Source organism: Conger conger, chromosome 14 (genome assembly GCF_963514075.1).
Source record: "Conger conger chromosome 14, fConCon1.1, whole genome shotgun sequence".
Lineage (NCBI taxonomy): Eukaryota > Metazoa > Chordata > Actinopteri > Anguilliformes > Congridae > Conger > Conger conger.
The window spans coordinates 25,362,713-25,381,682 of NC_083773.1; the positions used below are offsets into that span (position 1 = coordinate 25,362,713).

Below are 18,970 nucleotides of genomic sequence, written 5' to 3' on the forward strand. Positions count from 1 at the left end.
TCGAACAATCTGTGGAAAACGCTGCACTATTGTTTTTGCTAAAAAGAATGCTAAATAAAGAGAAACAATCTGAAGCTGATTTAATTGTGTTCCGTTAGAACCTCCCTAATCCAGGAGTGGGTTACTTCAATATGACAACAGGCAAAAAATAATGCTACCAAAGAATTACCTGGAAGAGATTAAGGCATACTAATATAGAGTATTCTGATACTGGTAGACTGCTAATCAAAGAAAATGGATGTCAACAGGTTGAGGACAACGATTGGTCTAAGGGCATGACTCCATCAGTACGGAACACACTGGCTGAGCATGGCTTGGTGCTCCTGTCTGAAAGCTATTCCATAGTATTTCTGCCTCTGTCCTGAGGTAAACTTTGAGTACAGGTCTTCAGACAGATTTACCCTGCTCACAACGGCCACTGGGAACAATATATTACATTATTTAGTGGCCTTATTCAGGGCCTGTTAGTGCACCTTCCATTTAGACAGCCGTTTAACTTTTTTCCCGAGGAAATTCAGATCGAGTTCCTTGCTCGATGGCACCAGGGAAATGGCAGACCTGTGAAATAAGAAGCGAAAGAGTCCCAGACCTGCTCCTCTAATAACCCCCTAAATGGGCCAGCATGTGGCCGAGGACCCACAGCTCAATAAGACTGAAAGTGTGACTCTTTTTCCCCAGACCCATTCAGGCTGCAATGCACTGTCTATTTACCACAGAAGGACCAAGCAGCACACATAAGTCATGATGTTGATTTATTATGTGTCTATACCAGACATACACAGTAAAATGTTCAGTGTTGAACCAACTCTTAGAGAGTGCATATCGTCCCCTATATTTACTCTATTAGCATTGAATTAATACTGGATATTTTACTGCATATGTATAGCTGTTTAATTAAATATGTATTTCATTTACAATAATGTGTAAGCAAGAAGATGTTTGCCTATTATAAAGTATGTACTGAATGTAATATGGAAGTATAAATAAAATATAAATCAAAGGGAACAATTATTTCTTGGACTCCATTCGGGAATATGATTTATCACCAATGGATGTTCATTCTTCAAATGAATTCCCTGGAGACAAAGAAAAACATTGACGTATCATAAATATACAAACATTTCCTATTTGGCTAAAACACCGTGGAAGGCAGCAGGTATGCATGAACCTGGAAAAGCAGCGATGATGTACTGGAACAAGGCACAATGAATGAGTGCTATGCTACAGGAAACCAGGAGAGGCACATTTCTGGAACATATGATCACTGATTTGCATATGTACCTTCAGGACAGAAATAAATGTCTTTTGACATTCTCACTTCTGCATTTGGGATGTCTGTTTTTTTTTTGGCCGTCAGACATCTGCATTGCTTCTATATTTTCAGAACAAGTCGTCTTTAAGTGGTCATTTATATGAATGCAAAAACCAAACTTATTAATAACTGATCAAAGGCCACGCAGTATGAAGGCTATATTCCTTCACTGGTACTGCTTCATAATGGACACAGAGGCACAGACAGGACCATAAGAGCAGTATGAAGGCTATATTCCTTCACTGGTACTCCTTCATAATGGACATAGAGGCACAGACAGGACCATAAGAGCAGTATGAAGGCTATATTCCTTCACTGGTACTGCTTCATAATGGACACAGAGGCACAGACAGGACCATAAGAGCAGTATGAAGGCTATATTCCTTCACTGGTACTGCTTCATAATGGACATAGAGGCACAGATAGGACCATAAGAGTGGCAGCAGTGTGTGCTGCACGGGAGGAGAAGGCCATTCTGCAGGTTTTCAGCGGGTTATTCAAGGCCTGTGATGAGAGCTGCAGTTTTCATATAGCTTACTTGAAACTTTTTTACTCATGAAACATTTAGCTCCATTTATATTGCATTCCTCTGCACACTACACTGTCTGTTTGGCGGTGAGGCAATCGCTTAGTGAATACTGCATGGATCCTGCCACTAAACCCCATTTCTCTGTACTTGTGTTCACCAGGTGGGCATGGGGCAGGAAAATGGAGGCATAAGCAATATCCTGGCGGAGGATGGACCCCGTCTGTGCTCCACAGCCCATCATACCTGCTGTAATTACACGGCTTGTCTTTTAATCACAGCCTCAGGCTTTTCCCCAATGTTTACCAAATCAAGCAAAAGAGGGATGCGTGTACCAACCAGCAGACTCAGCTGAATACCCACTAATATCTGCACTGTATTCCAACATGGTGGGATGCCTATGTAACAAGAGGGTGGCTGGTTCACCTTTTAACTGGTCAAACGTGTCCTTTTTTACGTTCATCTTTTGCTCACAAAAATCTGACTTTAGATCTGAGCTACCAGCCCAGGTACGGTTGGAAGGGCTGTGGGTCTGTTGTGTAGTGAATGTAATATTTTCAGTGTTCATCTAAAGCTATTAATCAAAATTGTATTCTATTATAACTAAATGTATCATAACTGGTTTAAGGCTGAGCATTTTTATCGGGTTTGCCTAATCCGTATTGGAAAATGAACAGTGACTTCATTAAAGTGTAAAGCAATGGTTAAAGATAGGACTGTACTGTACCAGGCCGGCTGAGAGCACAGTCTTGTCCATCCTTTGGCACTGCATATGAAACCTAGATGAAAGAAAAGCATTTTCATGTCAAGTGTGATGATCTATTATATTATTTACATGTACAGTCAGGTCCATAAATATTGGGACATTGACACAATTCTCATCTTTTTGGCTCTATACACCACCACAATGGATTTGAAACGAACAAGATGTGCTTTAACTGCAGACTTTCAGCTTTGAGGGTATTTACATCCAAATCAGGTGAACGGTGTAGGAATTACAACAGTTTGTATATGTGCCTCCCACTTTTTAAGGGACCAAAAGTAATGGGACAAACTAACAATCATAAATCAAACACTTTTTAATACTTGGGTGCAAATCCTTTGCAGTCAATTACAGCCTGAAGGCTGGAACGCATAGACATCACCAGACGCTGGGTTTCATCCCTGGTGATGCTCTGCCAGGCCTCTACTGCAACTGTCTTCAGTTCCTGCTTGTTCTCGGGGCATTTTCCCTTCAGTTTTGTCTTCAGCAAGTGAAATGCATATCCAATCGGATTCATTGGCCATTAACATTCCACTTCTTTGCCTTAAAAAACTCTTTGGTTGCTTTCACAGTATGCTTCGGGTCATTGTCCATCTGCACTGTGAAGCGCCGTCCAATGAGTTCTGAAGCATTTGGCTGAATATGCCCAAGCAGATAATATTGCCCGAAGCACTTCAGAATTCATCCTGCTGCTTTTGTCAGCCGTCACATCATCAATAAATACAAGGGAACCAGTTCCATTGGCAGCCATACATGCCCACGCCATGACACTACCACCACCATGCTTCACTGATGAGGTGGTATGTTTTGGATCATGAGCAGTTCCTTTCCTTCTCCATACTCTTCTCTTCCCATCATTCTGGTACAAGTTGATCTTTGTCTCATCTGTCCCTATGATGTTGTTCCAGAAATGTAAAGACTTTTTTAGATGTTGTTTGGCAAACTCTAATCTGGTCTTCCTGTTTTTGAGGCTCACCAATGGTTTACATCTTGTGGTGAACCCTCTGTATTCACTCTGGTGAAGTCTTCTCTTGATTGTTGACTTTGACACACATACACCTACCTCCTGGAGAGTGTTCTTTATCTAGCCAACTGTTGTGAAAGGGTTTTTCTTCACCAGGGAAAGAATTCTTCTGTCATCCACCAGAGTTGTTTTCCGTGGTCTTCCGGGTCTTTTGGTGTTGCTGAGCTCACCGGTGCATTCTTTCTTTTTAAGAATGTTCCAAACAGTTGATTTGGCCACACCTAATGTTTTTGCTATCTCTCTGATGGGTTTGTTTTGATGTTTCAGCCTAATGATGGCTTGCTTCACTGATAGTGACAGCTCTTTGGATCTCATATTGAGAGTTGACAGCAACAGATTCCAAATGCAAATAGCACACTTGAAATGAACTCTAGACCTTTTATCTGCTCCTTGTAAATGAGATAATGAGGGACTAACACACACCTGGCCATGGAACAGCTGAGCAGCCAATTGTCCCATTACTTTTGGTCCCTTAAAAAGTGGGAGGCACATATAGAAACTGTTGTAATTCCTACACCGTTCACCTGATTTGGATGTAAATACCCTCAAATTAAAACTGAAAGTCTGCATAAAGCATAAAAGCTTAAAGCATATCTTGTATAGAGCCAAAAAGATGAGAATTGTGTCGATGTCCCAATATTTAAGGACTACACTGTATATGTAGTCTATTAGCAGACATCCATATAAAATATTACTTCCATAGCTTGTGAATTGCAGATTCTGCACTGACTATTATTGATTAGTGTTGTTGCCTAGGTAAGGCACTGTACCTTACTGAAGGTACAACAACATATCCCACCTTGAGTTAATGCTACAAATCAACCCTATTTAATCTTATAAGGGTCCATAGCATATACCAATACACTGAACCAGTACTAAAGATTCTCCTACCCAAACCAATCCTTTGCCTCTTGCACTGCAAAGGCAATAATGAGACATAATATTGACTCTGGAACTGCGGAAAGGCAGCATCTTGTTCATTTATCCTGTTATGATTAACTATGTGTCAAGTCGTCATAAAAATAGAAATACCAGTAACTACTGCAGCGCATAGTTCTATAATTGATGATTTAATTAATAGATTAGCATAAATGTGGCAAAACATCTCTGTACTGGATAGATGAGGTGCCTCAGAGTTGGTAGAAATGGGTGGAACATGCCTGCCCTCTAGTGGTCATTGCTTGCGTGGCCACTGCTTGTGGCCTGTACCTATTGGGTTACACTGGCTTGTCACTGGGACAGTACCCTCAAATGTATGTTATCTTTGTATTTAATCAAACCATAGAGGATAAAAATTTACCCATTTTCACATGGGGGGGGGCAATAGAAGAGTAAAACTTCTGTATTATGTAATGTGTGTGATAGACAGTGAAAAAGGATGCAGCATGAATTCAGTAGATACTCACATCAATTGCATGGGGCCATCAGGGCAGACCCAGGAAAGTCCATGAGAGACAACCTGCACACAGAAGACAGCACCCAGCATGTGTAAATAATGCTTATCATATGTAAACAAGGAGAAGCTGAGCCACATCACAAGTTAGAGACATCATCACCTTAAATACCACAAGAACGATATTTAGACTTTCAAGATACAAACGACTTTGTTACTTTTAAATTTGGTGAAGACCAAAATACCCTTTTGTACATAAGGAAGATTACCAACATTTTGTATAATTTTTGTATCTGCCTTTTTTAGGCATTATCTCCTGCTTAGTCTAATCAACTGTACGTCACTCTGGATTAGAGCGTCTGCCAAATGCCATTAATGTAACACTCACATGCACTTGCAATTTTCATGTTTGTTTAAACTAGGACATCCAAATTTCTGGAAAAAAGACAACACAACTTTTTAAAATAAGTTCCTTATAAATTATTGTTGTAGTGTTTACCCCTGTAAAAATAATTCCGTTCTTCAGCAATCAATGTAATGTTAAATAACACTGAATCAAAGAAAGATCCATTTTCAAAAGATCGTACATGACATGACTTCATCCAATCACACGGTAACATAAGCAACGTTTTTTAAGGAATTAATAAAACTTGCATATTTGTTTTCCCACCAATTCTTCCTTTGTGAGCCTAACACCGAAACATTCTTACCTTTTTTAAGAAACATTTGCTATCTGTCCTTCAATCTACTTTGTCGGGTTTCTATTTTCGTTGTTTTTCTTATTTCGACAATTTAATTGTATGGCCTAATTATCCGATGATGCCGTTTATATCCCACAAACATAGACAGTCAGACGAAAATTGTACATGTTTACTAATAATTCTTCAATATTTACAAATGACTAATGTTCAGCTTTCATATCCGAAATAAATTGCCCTCTTTTCTCCCCAAAAACAGAGGTTTCTCTGCCCAAAATGCCAGGCTGCACTGCCGTTCCTATGGCTGTGGTTGGGGGGCGTGCTTTGCCATTCTTGCTCGGGCTCTTCCTCTCTACTCCGTTTCTTACCAGAGCAGAAGAGTTATGGGTGAAGCTGACGCGTCTCCCACAGAAGAGAAACATGAAGATTCGGGGATTTATCCTGCCGAGGACTCTGTCACATGGAGCCAGGAGGTGGAGGTGTGCCTTTTCCATGCTATGCTGGGACACAAGCCTGTAGGTATGACTGTAAAAATGCAACTCGTCGTGTTTTGTACGTTTAGGCCTGTAGACCCACGGCTCTTTCTGACACTGGCAACCACAAAGCAGTCGATTTCAGGCAAGCGTGGTAGTTACCTAGCTCTAGCTAACAAGACCGCTACATTTGTTTTGGAACATTGGTCTATCGAAGTGAAAAATGTGTTGGCAAAAAATAGCACAATAGCTTCCAGGTAAAGGATGGTAAACCAGACCCTCAGCTGACTTCAGCAAACTAACTTTAGCGTAAACTTTTTGACTGCATCGACGTCGACAGATAGCTAGGTGACGTCTCTAGCGTCATTGCGTCAAAGCGTCTCGAAAATGTAATTTTACATGTGCCAGATATTTTTGACAGAATGCTCATATGCAGTATAATAAAGTGATACCAAATCAGAGTCGTTTACGGTTTCGATTAAATTGGTTTAATTCATTTCAGTGTGTGTGCGCTTAGTACTTTTAGTAAGTAGCTAAGTTCCTGGCATAACCACATATGCAGAATGATATGATAGGCTACTTCGGTCTTATCACACATTTAGATGTTTTATAAATATTCCATACGCAACGTAGTTGTTCATATACTATTTGTTTCCTAAGTGATTTAACTTTAATGTCTAATCGTGTTTCTGCTGCTGCCTAACAGTGACCTACTCCATTTTGAGGTTGCATTTTAAAGACCAAAACATACGTCGGTCTAAACATTATTTTAGTCATTTAGATTGCATTTAGAGATACAATATTATTTATATGACATTTTCGCTAAATTAAACAGAGCTATTCAGAGTAATTTGACAGTTTGACTCAATTTACTTATTTTCACTTGCAGTAACAAGCTAATATAAAAAAATATAAAAAAAAGATTGTCTCTTTACAAGACTACAACACTTGTTAAAACAGATTATTTGCACTGTGTAGGCTACACAGCATCAGACTTTCAGTTAAAAAGTCAATGCATCATAGGTCTATCTGTTTGACGTTTAATTGTGGCTATGTTTTCTCCTGTCCATTTTAGGCGTTAATCGGCATTTTCACATGATTTGCATTCGAGATAAATTCTGCCAAAATATCGGTAGACAAGTGTCCTCTAAAGTGATCTGGGATCATCTCACTACCATGTATGACATGCAAGCTCTGGTAAGTGGGGAGAAAAAGTATTTTTACGTATCATTCAGTTTGGACCAACTCAAATAAATATGTTTCTTGTTCACTGCAGGATGAGTCTGAAATATTGCCTTTTCCCAACTTGGAGAAGAGTTTTGTCCTTCCAGAGGACATAATTCAAGACGTGAAAGAAGGTAGAGTGGTCCTCCTCTCTGAACAAACTGACACACATAGCTGTGCATTATTTGTGGCTGCGAGCGGGAAAAAAGAAGCAGAAAGCTTGAATTACAGGGGAAGAATGTTTTTTTCCCTCTTGCATTAGAGGGGAATAATTGCTCTATGTGCATATTCTGAGCAATCATTCTTACTGTAACAGCAGGGGAACCTTTAGGGGTTCTGGTTGCTATTTTTAGGTAGCCGGTTCAGAGGGCTCATTGGCTCTTCTTATTCCCGCCGTGGCAGGTAAACTGGGGCAGGAGGAGGAAACCACAGAGGACGCTGGAGAGGAGGACGCCCTGTGTGCATCAGCCAGAGAAGGTTCATATGTTGTCCTGTAAATCTTATTTCTGTTTTTATTTCTCTCTGTTTCCTCTTTGTCTTTTTGTGACCCGAGATTGTTGGCCACACCACAGCTGCTCTTAGCTATGGCCGTGTAATAAACATCAGTACCTCACCTTTGGCATCTAAGTCTCATTGTCCAAGGTCAGGCTCCAGTTTTGGCTGGCCAGGATTTTTAGAGGCATGGACAGAAGAACAGTTTCACTGTCCAAAGCTCCAGCAGGAGCTCAGAACATAATGTGCTCATAACCAGAGGCCTTTTGTGTGACTGTGGTGCACACACATTATTGCATTTCTCCTTTTATTATGAAGACTGTGATACTTCTTTGGTTTTGTTTTTAGCATTTTATTTTATTAGATTTTTTTGGCTTTGGTACTGCGTGCTATGACCAGGGCTTGACGTTAACCAGGGCTAGAATTGAGCAGTGTCATGAAACTCACCACTTTAGTGGGTTAAATTGTGGTAGCATTTTCTATTAACAAAACGTATTGTTGTTTACAAAAGGCATCTGAAATAAGTCAATTTGAGGCTATATTACATCTTACTACTACTCCCATGAGCACTGGGTGTACACTGTGTCCTCTTCAGTCAAGCTGGGAGTATATTTGATAAGGCGAAACCTCAGCAGAACACAGTGCCGTATACAGATGTGTTTGTCATAGAGTTCAGTGGTGTATAGGATACTCATAGTGCCTTCAAACTGCACCAGTGGAGAGTGGAGATTCAGATTATCCAGTTGTGATTGCAAAACACATTAGTGACAGCGACTGCCAATACCAACAGAAAAAACAAGGAGCATAATACAGAAGGAAATGGGCAAAGTGGTCAGCTTCACCAGTGGCAAACGGTGTGTAAGCCTACACAGTACGCAGGTGTAGTTATTTCCACACCGCCAATAATAATTATATACAATTTTTAATAATATTTTCTAGAATAAATTATTTTCAATTTAAAATGAAAGTGAATGTAAGAAGGTGCATTAGCTTAAACTTTATCGACATTATGAAATAAATATAAGCATCATTCTCAGTACCATCAGCCAGTCCTCCTCTGCCATAGGCAAGTAATAAAATCATTTTTATTTACATTACAATATTGTGTGTATTTTATCAACATTTAAAAGTGTGGATACATGTGCTCCTCGTTCGCCGCACTGAGAATATTCAGGGCTAATTTCAACAATCTTAAAGCACATGTTTTGTTAAAGATAGCCTGCAGGTTATGCTAATGCAGTAGCTAAAAGAGGGATTTCTGTTCAAATAAAATATTCTTTCCTAACAAATGCATACAATTACATTCTCCAATGACCTATGTTTAGTGTTGGCTGGTTTTGGAAAACCACTAGCCACAGTGACTGGTGAGCCAAAAATGTTATGTCAAGCCCTGGAACATATGACATATAATGTATGACAATCATTTAAAGTGTAATATTCAAGGTATTACCTTCGTGTTTAAAATGACGATGCTATAGTGTTTACTTCAATAGATTAACTATATTTGGGTATTGTATACGTTTTTGTTTGGCTGTGAACTATTTTTCAGTCATTTTAATCTTTGTTTAATTCATATAACATGATATTTCAGATATTTTCCCTTCATTTTTTTAACCTGGTTTACCATATGAGATGGTTATGACTGTTAGAGCGTGCATGCAGTTTAATAGGCACTTGTTGTTACACAGCTTTAGGCTGAATTACTGTGTTTGTTCTTTCGAAAAAGGACAAGCAGGTGGTCTCCCTCAAAAGGAGTGTACATTAGACATTATGTTCTGTATTCGGATTAAAAATCCTGACCTGCAGGAGTCCTTTCTCACTTTATACATTTCCTAATCTCAAGTAAAAACTGTAACTTTGCTTCAACTGTGTGGGAGTTATTTTACAGGTCTTTTGATTATTCTGAATGTTTCCAATGCCAGTGATCATTTAGAGGTTTCAACACATATTTTCTATGGACTGGATTTTACTATTTTACCGAGCCACCCCACAGGATTATGACAAAGCTTTGAGGCAACACCTTGAAACAGGGAGTTAATGCTTAATGTTAATTTTACATGGAACTGTACAGAAAATGTAGATGCCAATCTTATGTAGCAGTGCTATGCTAGACTTGAATTCAGTCTGAGTTTCATACACAAATCTAAACCACACTGCACACTATAACCAGCTTTTTTGCTTGTTTGTATGCAGTGTGTCATGAACATTTGAGCGCACACACACACAGCCTACTGGCTGTGACTAACCATAGTTCTAATCTAATTGCTGGTTTATTCAGCTGTCTCACCTACGCTACGTTAACCCCGGAGGAGGGGGGGGTCACAGGTGTCTGTGTAATCTGTGCAGCTGTGGCTGCTGACCGTGTTAGCATAACGGCTCGTCACATTTGACATGCAGCGGGTGGGAGGATATGCGATGTAGAAGACCATGGGTCAAAGAAAGAAATCTAACAAGCTTCCATACAGCAGTGCAGCAAAGGGAACGTTTGGGTCCTTGTCTGCACAGTCTGTAACTGAAGGAGAAAGATAAGACCGATAAGGCACGAATACAATTTAATACATTCCCGATTGGGAGAGAAATAAATTGGGAATAAAAATACTTATTTCCAAAGGATGGACAATCTGAATGTTGTTATGTGTACAGTGAGTTTCAGTCTGCAGTGTCTTGCACCACCCCGAAGCCCCGAAAAGCTGAAAAACAAGAAGCGGTCTCTCTCGGTTCGATTTCATTTCTGATGTTCCTGACCCTTGCAGGCAGCTCCTCTGACACGGCCGCAGACAGCCCCCCGTCGAAAGAAGAGAAGGACCGAGAGAGGGGTCCGAGCGAGAGCGGCGCGGCGGAGACCGCAGAGAAGAGGAAGAGGAACCGCTCCGTGGAGAAGCTGCTGGGCTCCAACGCTGACCCTTCCAGCCTGAGCGGGGCCAAGCGCCGCAGGATATAGCCACCAGAGGGCGCCCGTGAGCCAGCGAGGACTGGGGGCCCCTCTCCTCAGGGTTCTGTGAGGCTGCGAGGGTAGCCTGGGGGATCGAGGACCTGCAAAGGATTGTTGGAGAAAGTGATACTTCAGAAGAAAATGGACAGGATTTGTTTTTGAAGGAAACCTTCCAAAGCTTAAAAAAATGGAAAATGTTCCAGCCTAGGATAGGCTGCCTTCTCTCATGTTCTGTCTTGAGATGAGAGATCTTTACCACTTGAAGTTGCTTGGTCTGTTAGCTGTCCATTTTAAATATGGACTTAGCCAATGAGAAGTAAGTTCCAAGGAAGAAAGTTATACCGTGAGGGCCTGTAGCTGCAATGCTAAGGTTGTGCATTCTCTCTGACGACGACCTCATCCTCAGTGAAATCACTATAAATCCTTCAGTAAAATATGTCAACCTGTCCTGTGCTGAGCGGCAGTGCCCCACGGGTGGGTGTAATGAATGGGCAAATGGACTTGACATATGGCTGCTTCTGTCCCTGCCAGTACGCACACTTAATGCAGAACTCATTTCTGCATGAAAAATAAAGAAAATGTTTCAAATCCTGTTGGTTCAGGCTGACTGTTAGCTGTTTCTTGTGTTAGCAGTCTTGGCTTAATCCAAATGCCCCATTGAAGAGAATTGTACATGTGTAGTATACTCAAACTGCACGTGTTGTCAGTGTGCACTTCTTTGTAATGGTGTGCCTTCCCTGCAGTAATTCTGACCTGTAGGTGTTTACTGGTTAATACTGCTTCATATGAATCCTTTTCTTTGTCTGTCTTTGTTTTATTTGTATTTTTCTGGCCCATGTACGAGGCTTTGGGTGAATGTTTGCATTGGTACGCTGACAGCAGCATCTCCCAGCCTTGTTTGGGCATTCATGGGAAATCAATGATCTTTCCCACTTCATTTCACCAAGAGTGACACAGGGGTGCTGTACGAGCTGTGATATCTGTAGCTCTCAATAAGCATACTCCTTTTCCTCACAAAACCTGTAACATCATCTGTTTCAGGTTTCCAGTTGACGCCAATATTCTGTCAAATCCACTCACTGAATATAACAAAGGACATTTCTTTAGCTGTCAGTGTACATTTCTTTAGTGCGGGAACTTTCCTTTTCTATTTTTTGCCGGATTGTTCACTGGTTTCATTTCATTTTTTTAATTTATTGTGCATACCAGGTACTGTTTTTGTCTGTTTTATTAAATTTTTTAAAACAAGAATATGGGTTTGTTTCATTCATTTTCATTAAAAAATAATTCCATCCCTTCTCGGGGATATTTACGTTGTAATTGGTGAAGGTGGGATGTATGAATGCTGTTAGCTGTCATTATGATTATAGAGGGCTGTGATACCGCAGTCTTGTGATACCGCAGTGCTTTAGTCCAGCTCGTTTTAGCTCTTCTTCATATCCGGGGGTTTCTAGCACTAATGGAGTTAACTCTGTGTACTCAGCATTAAACGGAGGGAAGATCACTTTGGGGTGTTGTAAGAAACAAGTTTTTATTTTTAACGCTGATGGCAGCAAATGCTGAACTCCCTTTTACCAATAAAAGTCATATTTTAGCCATAATGGCCTATTAAGTAATGTAACCTACTACACTATCAGGAATTTAACAGTAAACATTCCAACCCGTAAGACATTACGACATTACAAGATATTTCAGAATCATTTTGAAAAAATGTGCATAGTTATATGGAAATAAACAAATATACAAATAGATATCTGCATGTGATTTCTAAAGTACTACAGTCCAAATACTGTCAACTGATTGTGTAATTCTAGTGAGTGATACTGTGATTTAAAAGATCGTTCCCCTGCCATTTATTAAATATCTACCAAACTGCATGCAAAAAGTCATCAAGCATCAGCCATTAGAGATTTTTTGTTTGTTGAAGTTGCGTTGCACCCTTTAGAAAGACACCCCTGTTACTTATCAAGCATTAAGCACAAAACAAAACACCCATACAACAGATAGGCTAGTACAAAAACAACTCTCATTCTGAAATTGCCTATAGCCATTTAGTATGTCAAAGAGGCCAGCTCTATGTTTAAAAGTATGAGGCACTGCAAAGATCTCAGAATTTTAATTTATTTTATCTGAACTAACAAGGAAAACATTGTTTTAATGTGGCTGTTGGGTTTAAATTGCTGTACAAATATTTTGAGACTCATAGCATAATCTCCCCCAGGAAGCCAGAAAGAAAAGCAGTAGTTTGTTCTGGAAAGGCAGTGGTTAACTGTGTGCTGTGCAGCGCCGGGTAATGGCGATTCGCTGCATGATTTATTTTATCTCCCTGTTTTTCCCATTCCCCTGCAGTGCGATGCACACAGCTGCGGAGCAAACGTTCGAGCAGAGCCAGAGTGTGATTCTGTGTGTGCGATAGCTTTGTGCCAAGGGCACAGAAGGGCAGGCAGCCCAGACTGAGAGGCGCCTCGCCACACCTGGAGAAGTTCAGGTTAAATAGCTCCGCATTCCTCAGCGCACAGCTGACTGAAACATTAACAAACAGTAATCCCTGAGCCAGACCACAGATGGACTGGGACGGCAGCCAAGCCTCTGTGTGTGTGTGTGTGTGTGTGTGTGTGAGAGAGAGAGAGCGACTGTGTGTGTGTGTGTGTGTGTGTGTGTGTGTGAGAGAGAGAGAGAGAGAGAGAGAGAGACAGCAGCCAAGACTCTGTGTGTGTCTGTGTGAGAGAGACTGTAGAACTTCAATTATAGAATTTGTTGAAGTGTTTCAGAATTGTTTGACACTGCAGAATATTTAATATACATCTACTGTATATTACAGCTTTATATCTACAGCTTTAAACTGCCACACATCAAAATTATTTTTGTGAATAAACTCAATGGTAATTCAGTTTTTAACTTTAGAATTTGTTGAAGTGGTACAGAATTGTTTGACACTGCAGCATATTTCATATGTCTACAGTCGTAGCTTTAAACTGCCACTAATCAATTATTTTTAGTGAACAAACAATGTTAAATTAATTACTTTTATGGACAATAGTGTAGTATGTTTTGTGCATCACAAGTACTGTGGTGAACATCACAGTTTATTAGTGGCTTATTTCAATGAACTTCTCAAATTCAACCTCAGTAAAAACCCAATAAATTGTAGTTATCCCACATTCAAGTGACTGTGGATCCTAGATAAGTGTTGCAATTGTTAGTTGTTACAAGTAGCCTAACTCAATTGTTTCAGTAAATATGTCACTGAGCCAACATGAAAATGTTGCTCTAGGTAAGGATACATGATCTTTATATATATATATTGTTTGGATATACCTAGTACATGAGGTCATAGCAAGTGGACATTTACAGGCTCTTGCAAACATCCATTCTGATAAATGTAATTTATAGATTTAAACTGGAGCATGAGTTTTGTTATGACTTTACCATACAACTGTGATAATGATGGCCTAGCAATGTTAAGAGATCATTAAGAGATGTGTTCCTAAGAGTTTGGTATATGAAAGACAACCCACACACTAAAACATGAGTCATTTTTCCAAAAGGTTTTCATTCATGTTTTTAATAAAAAACTGTTTTAGATACATTGTAAAAAAACAATATGACTCAAAGTCGTAAAGCATTGTAATATACAATACAATATTACTCAGCAATCTGAGAAGTTGACATTTCTTTAACAAAATATAAAGTCTCCTACGTGCGAATTACAAATGTAACAAGTAAAAACAAATAAAAAAATAATAAATGGAATGTCTCTCGTGGAATCAGATGCAACGCAACAAGAGCAGAGATGGATGTGGCGCTATACATTGCCACATTTGTGACCGTTGATCAATCGTGGAGTCTTTCGGAGTTTGACACAAACTTGTCGAGCTCTTCTGCCACCTCACGGGACATTTCCTCTTTAGTCTCTTTACAGATCACACTCGAAAGTCTTTCTGCTATCACGGGAGGCTTGCTAAGTCCCTACTTGGTTCAAGGTTTTGGGAAGTGATGGAAATTCACTCGTAGTAACCTTGTTTGTTCTTCATGTTGGTATTGATCTAGCGGCACAGGATTCGATCATCCGAACACCCATTCTGTGAAAAGGAGAGAGCATACATTTTAAAATTTGTGACATGATGCACTGCATTCACATGGTTTTAAGCAGTTCCTTAGCGTAACATGACATTTAACACCCGTGCCTTATACCATATTCAGTTGGTAGATATAGTAGCTTTGTAGAATACAACACGTACCTCAACAGCGATGCTTGCCAGCTCTGTGTTGAGGGTAGTCAGTGGCGAGCGGCTGAGAGATGCTCCATTAGTCGACTGCTGACGGTTCATGCCTGGCTCGTCCAACTCTACCTGAAGGTCCCAAATGTAGTCAATGACGTGCTGCAGGATCTCCATTTTGCTGGCCTTCTTGTTGGCAGGCAGAGTGGGTACCAACTCTTTCAATTTACTGTAACAGCTGTTCATGTCCTGAAGGAAAACGCTCATCTGTTCGTCCAGGAACGGAATTTTACACTTGGAAATCGCCAGACTCTGGTCAGCGAGGCAACGGACCACCTCCCCGCTGCCAACTTTGCCGTTGAGTGTGCAGGTAGATCCGACAACTTTCATCTTGGCTTTTTGCTGGTTTCGGTTGCACTACTTCAAGGTTAGAAAAAGTTAACTGCAGGCAATTTTGCAGAAAGACAACGCTTGCAAATTAAAAAAAATGACGTAGGCTATGTAGCTAAACTGTTTTGTAGCCCGGAAAAGAAGGAAGTTGACTCGAAAGTGTATTTTTAATTTTTTTTTTGGCACCGAGTTGACGCTAAGATATTACTCCTTCGCAATGACAGTTTGTATTTCTGCCGGCCCCAGCGGCTCTTATTTAAGGGGCCTGGGGATTTCTGGGCGTGAGTGAGTCAGTCGTGTTTTCTGAGAGAGTCCAATAGGAAGCGCACGTTTGCATGAGAAAGGTGGGACTGCACTTTGCTCTCAGCCAATAGGAACGCCGGTTTGCTTATCGAAATTAACAATCTGTTAGGGGATGGTGTTACAAATGGAAACAAATGTGTTTTTTTTATGGGTGATATGTGGGAACCCAGCTGTCCGTCGCTCGGGGACTCCGCAGGTGTAGAAATTGCTTCGAGACAAGGCGGACGCGGGAGGGGGGCGTGCATTTTCATAAGAATGCTGCAATTACGTGGGATGAATAGGCTTTTAATTATATACTTTAGCCTACTTCACAGGGCATGTGCTCTGGGTGTACTATAGCCCAAACTATGAAACTACGATTCTCAATACACTGATATTAGTTGTTTTATAATTACTGTTTTTGCAAATACTATAGATAACAGTTTCATATACATATTATAATGGATTATAAGAATCACAATATTCGTCGTGATACAATATTTTACGAGTCTTAAGTGCAAACTTTGGAAAAATAAATAAACGTAGCCTACCAACAGCATAATGCTCATCGGAATTTTTTTTTTTTAATTGCAAGGCAGTATCACAGTAAAATGTTAACTGTTATAAAGTGTTAAATCAACTCTTAAGAGAGTAGGCAATATATTATCCCTATTTGACTCATAGATAGCCCACTCTTGAGGCTAAACATACTTCTGATTGCTACGTGTTTTATACGATTGCGAATTTGGAAGTAGGCTAGATGACGTCTTAAACTCGGAAAATAATTAACATTTTATGTTTAACCTAAATTGCTAGTAGGTATTTGGAGTTGAATTCAAGTACTTAACGCTACGTTAAAATTCATATAGACGGGCAGATGGCTGTGTAGTGTTGCATTATAATGAGACTGCGTCTAGCTTTTTCAGAAAATTCCCATACACCTTGGCTTGCTATCCCGTCGTTTAACATGTTAAAGAGGTCTTTATGCTTACAAATTGCATATTTTTACTCTCGCCCTACCCCCTTTCCCCTTATTAAAAAGGATTCCCTGTGAATAGCTCCACAGATTTTTTTCACATGTTCCCACTGTGTTTAGCGTTATGTGCATCGCTCTGCTCTCAATCTTCCCCAGATTGTCCAAACAAGCCGAGGCAGACTGGCAGGCGCCAGCCCCGTGACGTCAGCCATTCATACAATCCCTGACGGCTGTCAGCCTGGCGCCGCGCGGGCGGTCTCCATGGAGACTACAAACAACGGGCTCACACTCCCCCCATTCACCTGCGCAGCGCAAACCATGAGAACAAACTGGCTGCAGGACTCGTCATTCATTTATCACCTAAAACCCTCTCTCTGATGAGATTACCGCCCCGCACACCTGCAAACGGTCATTGTCGCCAGCTTGCTCGATCTCCTGTCAAAAGGAAGAGAAAAAAGAGCGGCGTTTTTTTAATTAGCCCATAGCGATAGTTCCTGGAAGTCTAAAGAAATGTAAAGAAAAAAAAAAAAAATTAGCCTAGTCTTGAACTATGGCAAGGGAAATGGCACATACATTTGAGCGTTATGTTGAAAGCTCTCACTAATCAAAGCATATTCATTGTTTACATTAACAGAAATTAAGAAGCGTTTAACTTTACATTTTAAAATATAATGGTCTTTGTATATAAGATTATTCAGTAGCATACACATGTATTTTGAGATTTTAGTTGTTTGACAAGTCTTGTCCTGTCTGCCTGCACTGCCCCCCCCCCCCCAAAAAAATAAATAAATAAATAATAATAATAAAATGAAAACATAAATAAATAATTATGTTAATAATTAATTAATTAATTAATTAAAATAAATATAAACAAATGAAGCTTATTTTTCTAAGTTGGTCAATATCAAACAAATTATGTCATTTCTTAAAGGCTGCAGGCTTTATACTTTATACCTTTTTTTACCTCCTGTCTATTTCTCTTTCTGTTTCTCCCTTCCTCACTCTCTTTCCCTCTCTCATCTCTCTCAACAGTCACAGCCAGAGTTTTTAAACATCCTATTGTCCCCCCCTGCTACCCAATGTCTCAGGTCATGACTGAGGGAGTTGGGCCAGGGGGAGGGGGGCAGTCAGAACAATGGGAGCAAAGAGCAAAGGATTGTGGGAGAAATCTAGCTGGAGCCACTGTGTCTGGAGCTCCCCTCTGGTCTCTCATCCAGCTTTTGTTCAGCTGCAAAAGCTATCAGCACTTCCTACCAACACCAACAATAACTCCACACAGCTGGTCCTTTTAATCTTGTTTACAGCACATCAAGGCAGGGGGGAAGAGGTGGGAGGGGGGACAAAAAAGTGAAACATTTTAGCTCCTGATTGTAACTGACAGTAAGGAGTACGCACCGCCCCCATCACTATCAGCCTCCCCCAGACTTATGAGGGCTAAATGGGTAACGGTAACGTTTTAGCAGCTGCTTTTAAACGAACAATGAACCGATGTTCCAAATAACAATATATAACTGTTCCTTTTTTTAGTGGAAGTTGAGAGTAAATCTAATTTTAATTTGGGTGCTAATCTGGTGGCTAAATTCCAGTACCCACCTCAAGGGACAGAGGGACGGGGGGGCGGGGGGGTCATGTACTAACTGCTGTTTTCACAAGCCTTCACTGCCGAACGCCCTTTCCCTTCATATTGTACTTTCCTTTTCAGAAAGAGGAAGTGTATTGGTCAACCACGCACCCTCTTTATCGCTGCAAAAATAGACGTCCAGAGGCTGTGAACAGGATGTTGTGTGTGAGAAAAGCTGGATGACAAGTTTATGTTGAGGAAAAAGGACATTCCACAAATGTTTGGATTTTTTGGGGGGGGGGGGGGGGGGGGCTGCTGCTGCGCTTGTGATTAGAACAATAAGTACTGCCCATGCAATTACAGGAATATGCTTTCAGCGTAAGCGCTGTTGAATGGAGAATTGTGTTGAGACTAGCTGTGACACATTACAGCCTTTGATTTAATCTGTTTGATGGTCGTGGTGCTTCCATGGCAGCAAGCTCTGGGCTCATGGGAACATTTCCACAAAGTGTGTGTGTGTGTGTATGTGTTTGCGTGTACATCATTATTCTTTAAGTAGCAGCATCATTGGAGGAGCTGTATTCACATGTACATTTTATAATTTTATTCTACATTTTATTTAAACATTTAAAAAAATACTAAAATAACAAATAAAATGAATTACATCATCACATCGTATCCAAATACAAACATAATGCCCATGA

General features: G+C 40.3%; 2 protein-coding genes and 1 long non-coding RNA gene across 4 annotated transcripts; 1 reads left to right on the plus strand and 2 right to left on the minus strand.

Moving 5' to 3' along the window:
* Nucleotides 1-769: 769 nt before the first annotated feature.
* Nucleotides 770-6,532, minus strand: LOC133109288 (uncharacterized). The gene is made up of 4 exons (XR_009704715.1): nucleotides 6,085-6,532; nucleotides 5,032-5,084; nucleotides 2,566-2,617; nucleotides 770-1,076 (listed from the first exon to the last, which is right to left on the minus strand). It is a non-coding gene; the product is annotated as an uncharacterized LOC133109288 (long non-coding RNA).
* On the plus strand, nucleotides 6,082-12,057 carry LOC133109287 (MRG/MORF4L-binding protein-like). 2 transcript variants are annotated; one of them, XM_061218547.1, is made up of 5 exons: nucleotides 6,082-6,231; nucleotides 7,265-7,386; nucleotides 7,466-7,547; nucleotides 7,816-7,890; nucleotides 10,659-12,057. In XM_061218547.1, exons 1-5 carry the CDS (start codon nucleotides 6,177-6,179, stop codon nucleotides 10,844-10,846), a joined length of 522 nt encoding a protein of 173 aa, XP_061074531.1. In that variant the 5' UTR covers nucleotides 6,082-6,176; the 3' UTR covers nucleotides 10,847-12,057. The 2 variants fall into 2 exon arrangements, with proteins under 2 accessions (XP_061074531.1, XP_061074530.1); XM_061218546.1 differs by having other exon boundaries at nucleotides 6,082-6,235; nucleotides 10,659-12,056.
* A 2,329-nt stretch (nucleotides 12,058-14,386) lies between these two features.
* On the minus strand, nucleotides 14,387-15,678 carry LOC133110189 (DNA-binding protein inhibitor ID-1-like). Its single transcript, XM_061220106.1, has 2 exons — nucleotides 15,079-15,678; nucleotides 14,387-14,919 (listed from the first exon to the last, which is right to left on the minus strand). The coding sequence occupies exons 1-2, from the start codon at nucleotides 15,445-15,447 to the stop codon at nucleotides 14,884-14,886; spliced, it is 405 nt and encodes a 134-aa protein (XP_061076090.1). The 5' UTR covers nucleotides 15,448-15,678; the 3' UTR covers nucleotides 14,387-14,883.
* Between the last annotated feature and the right edge of the window lie 3,292 nt (nucleotides 15,679-18,970).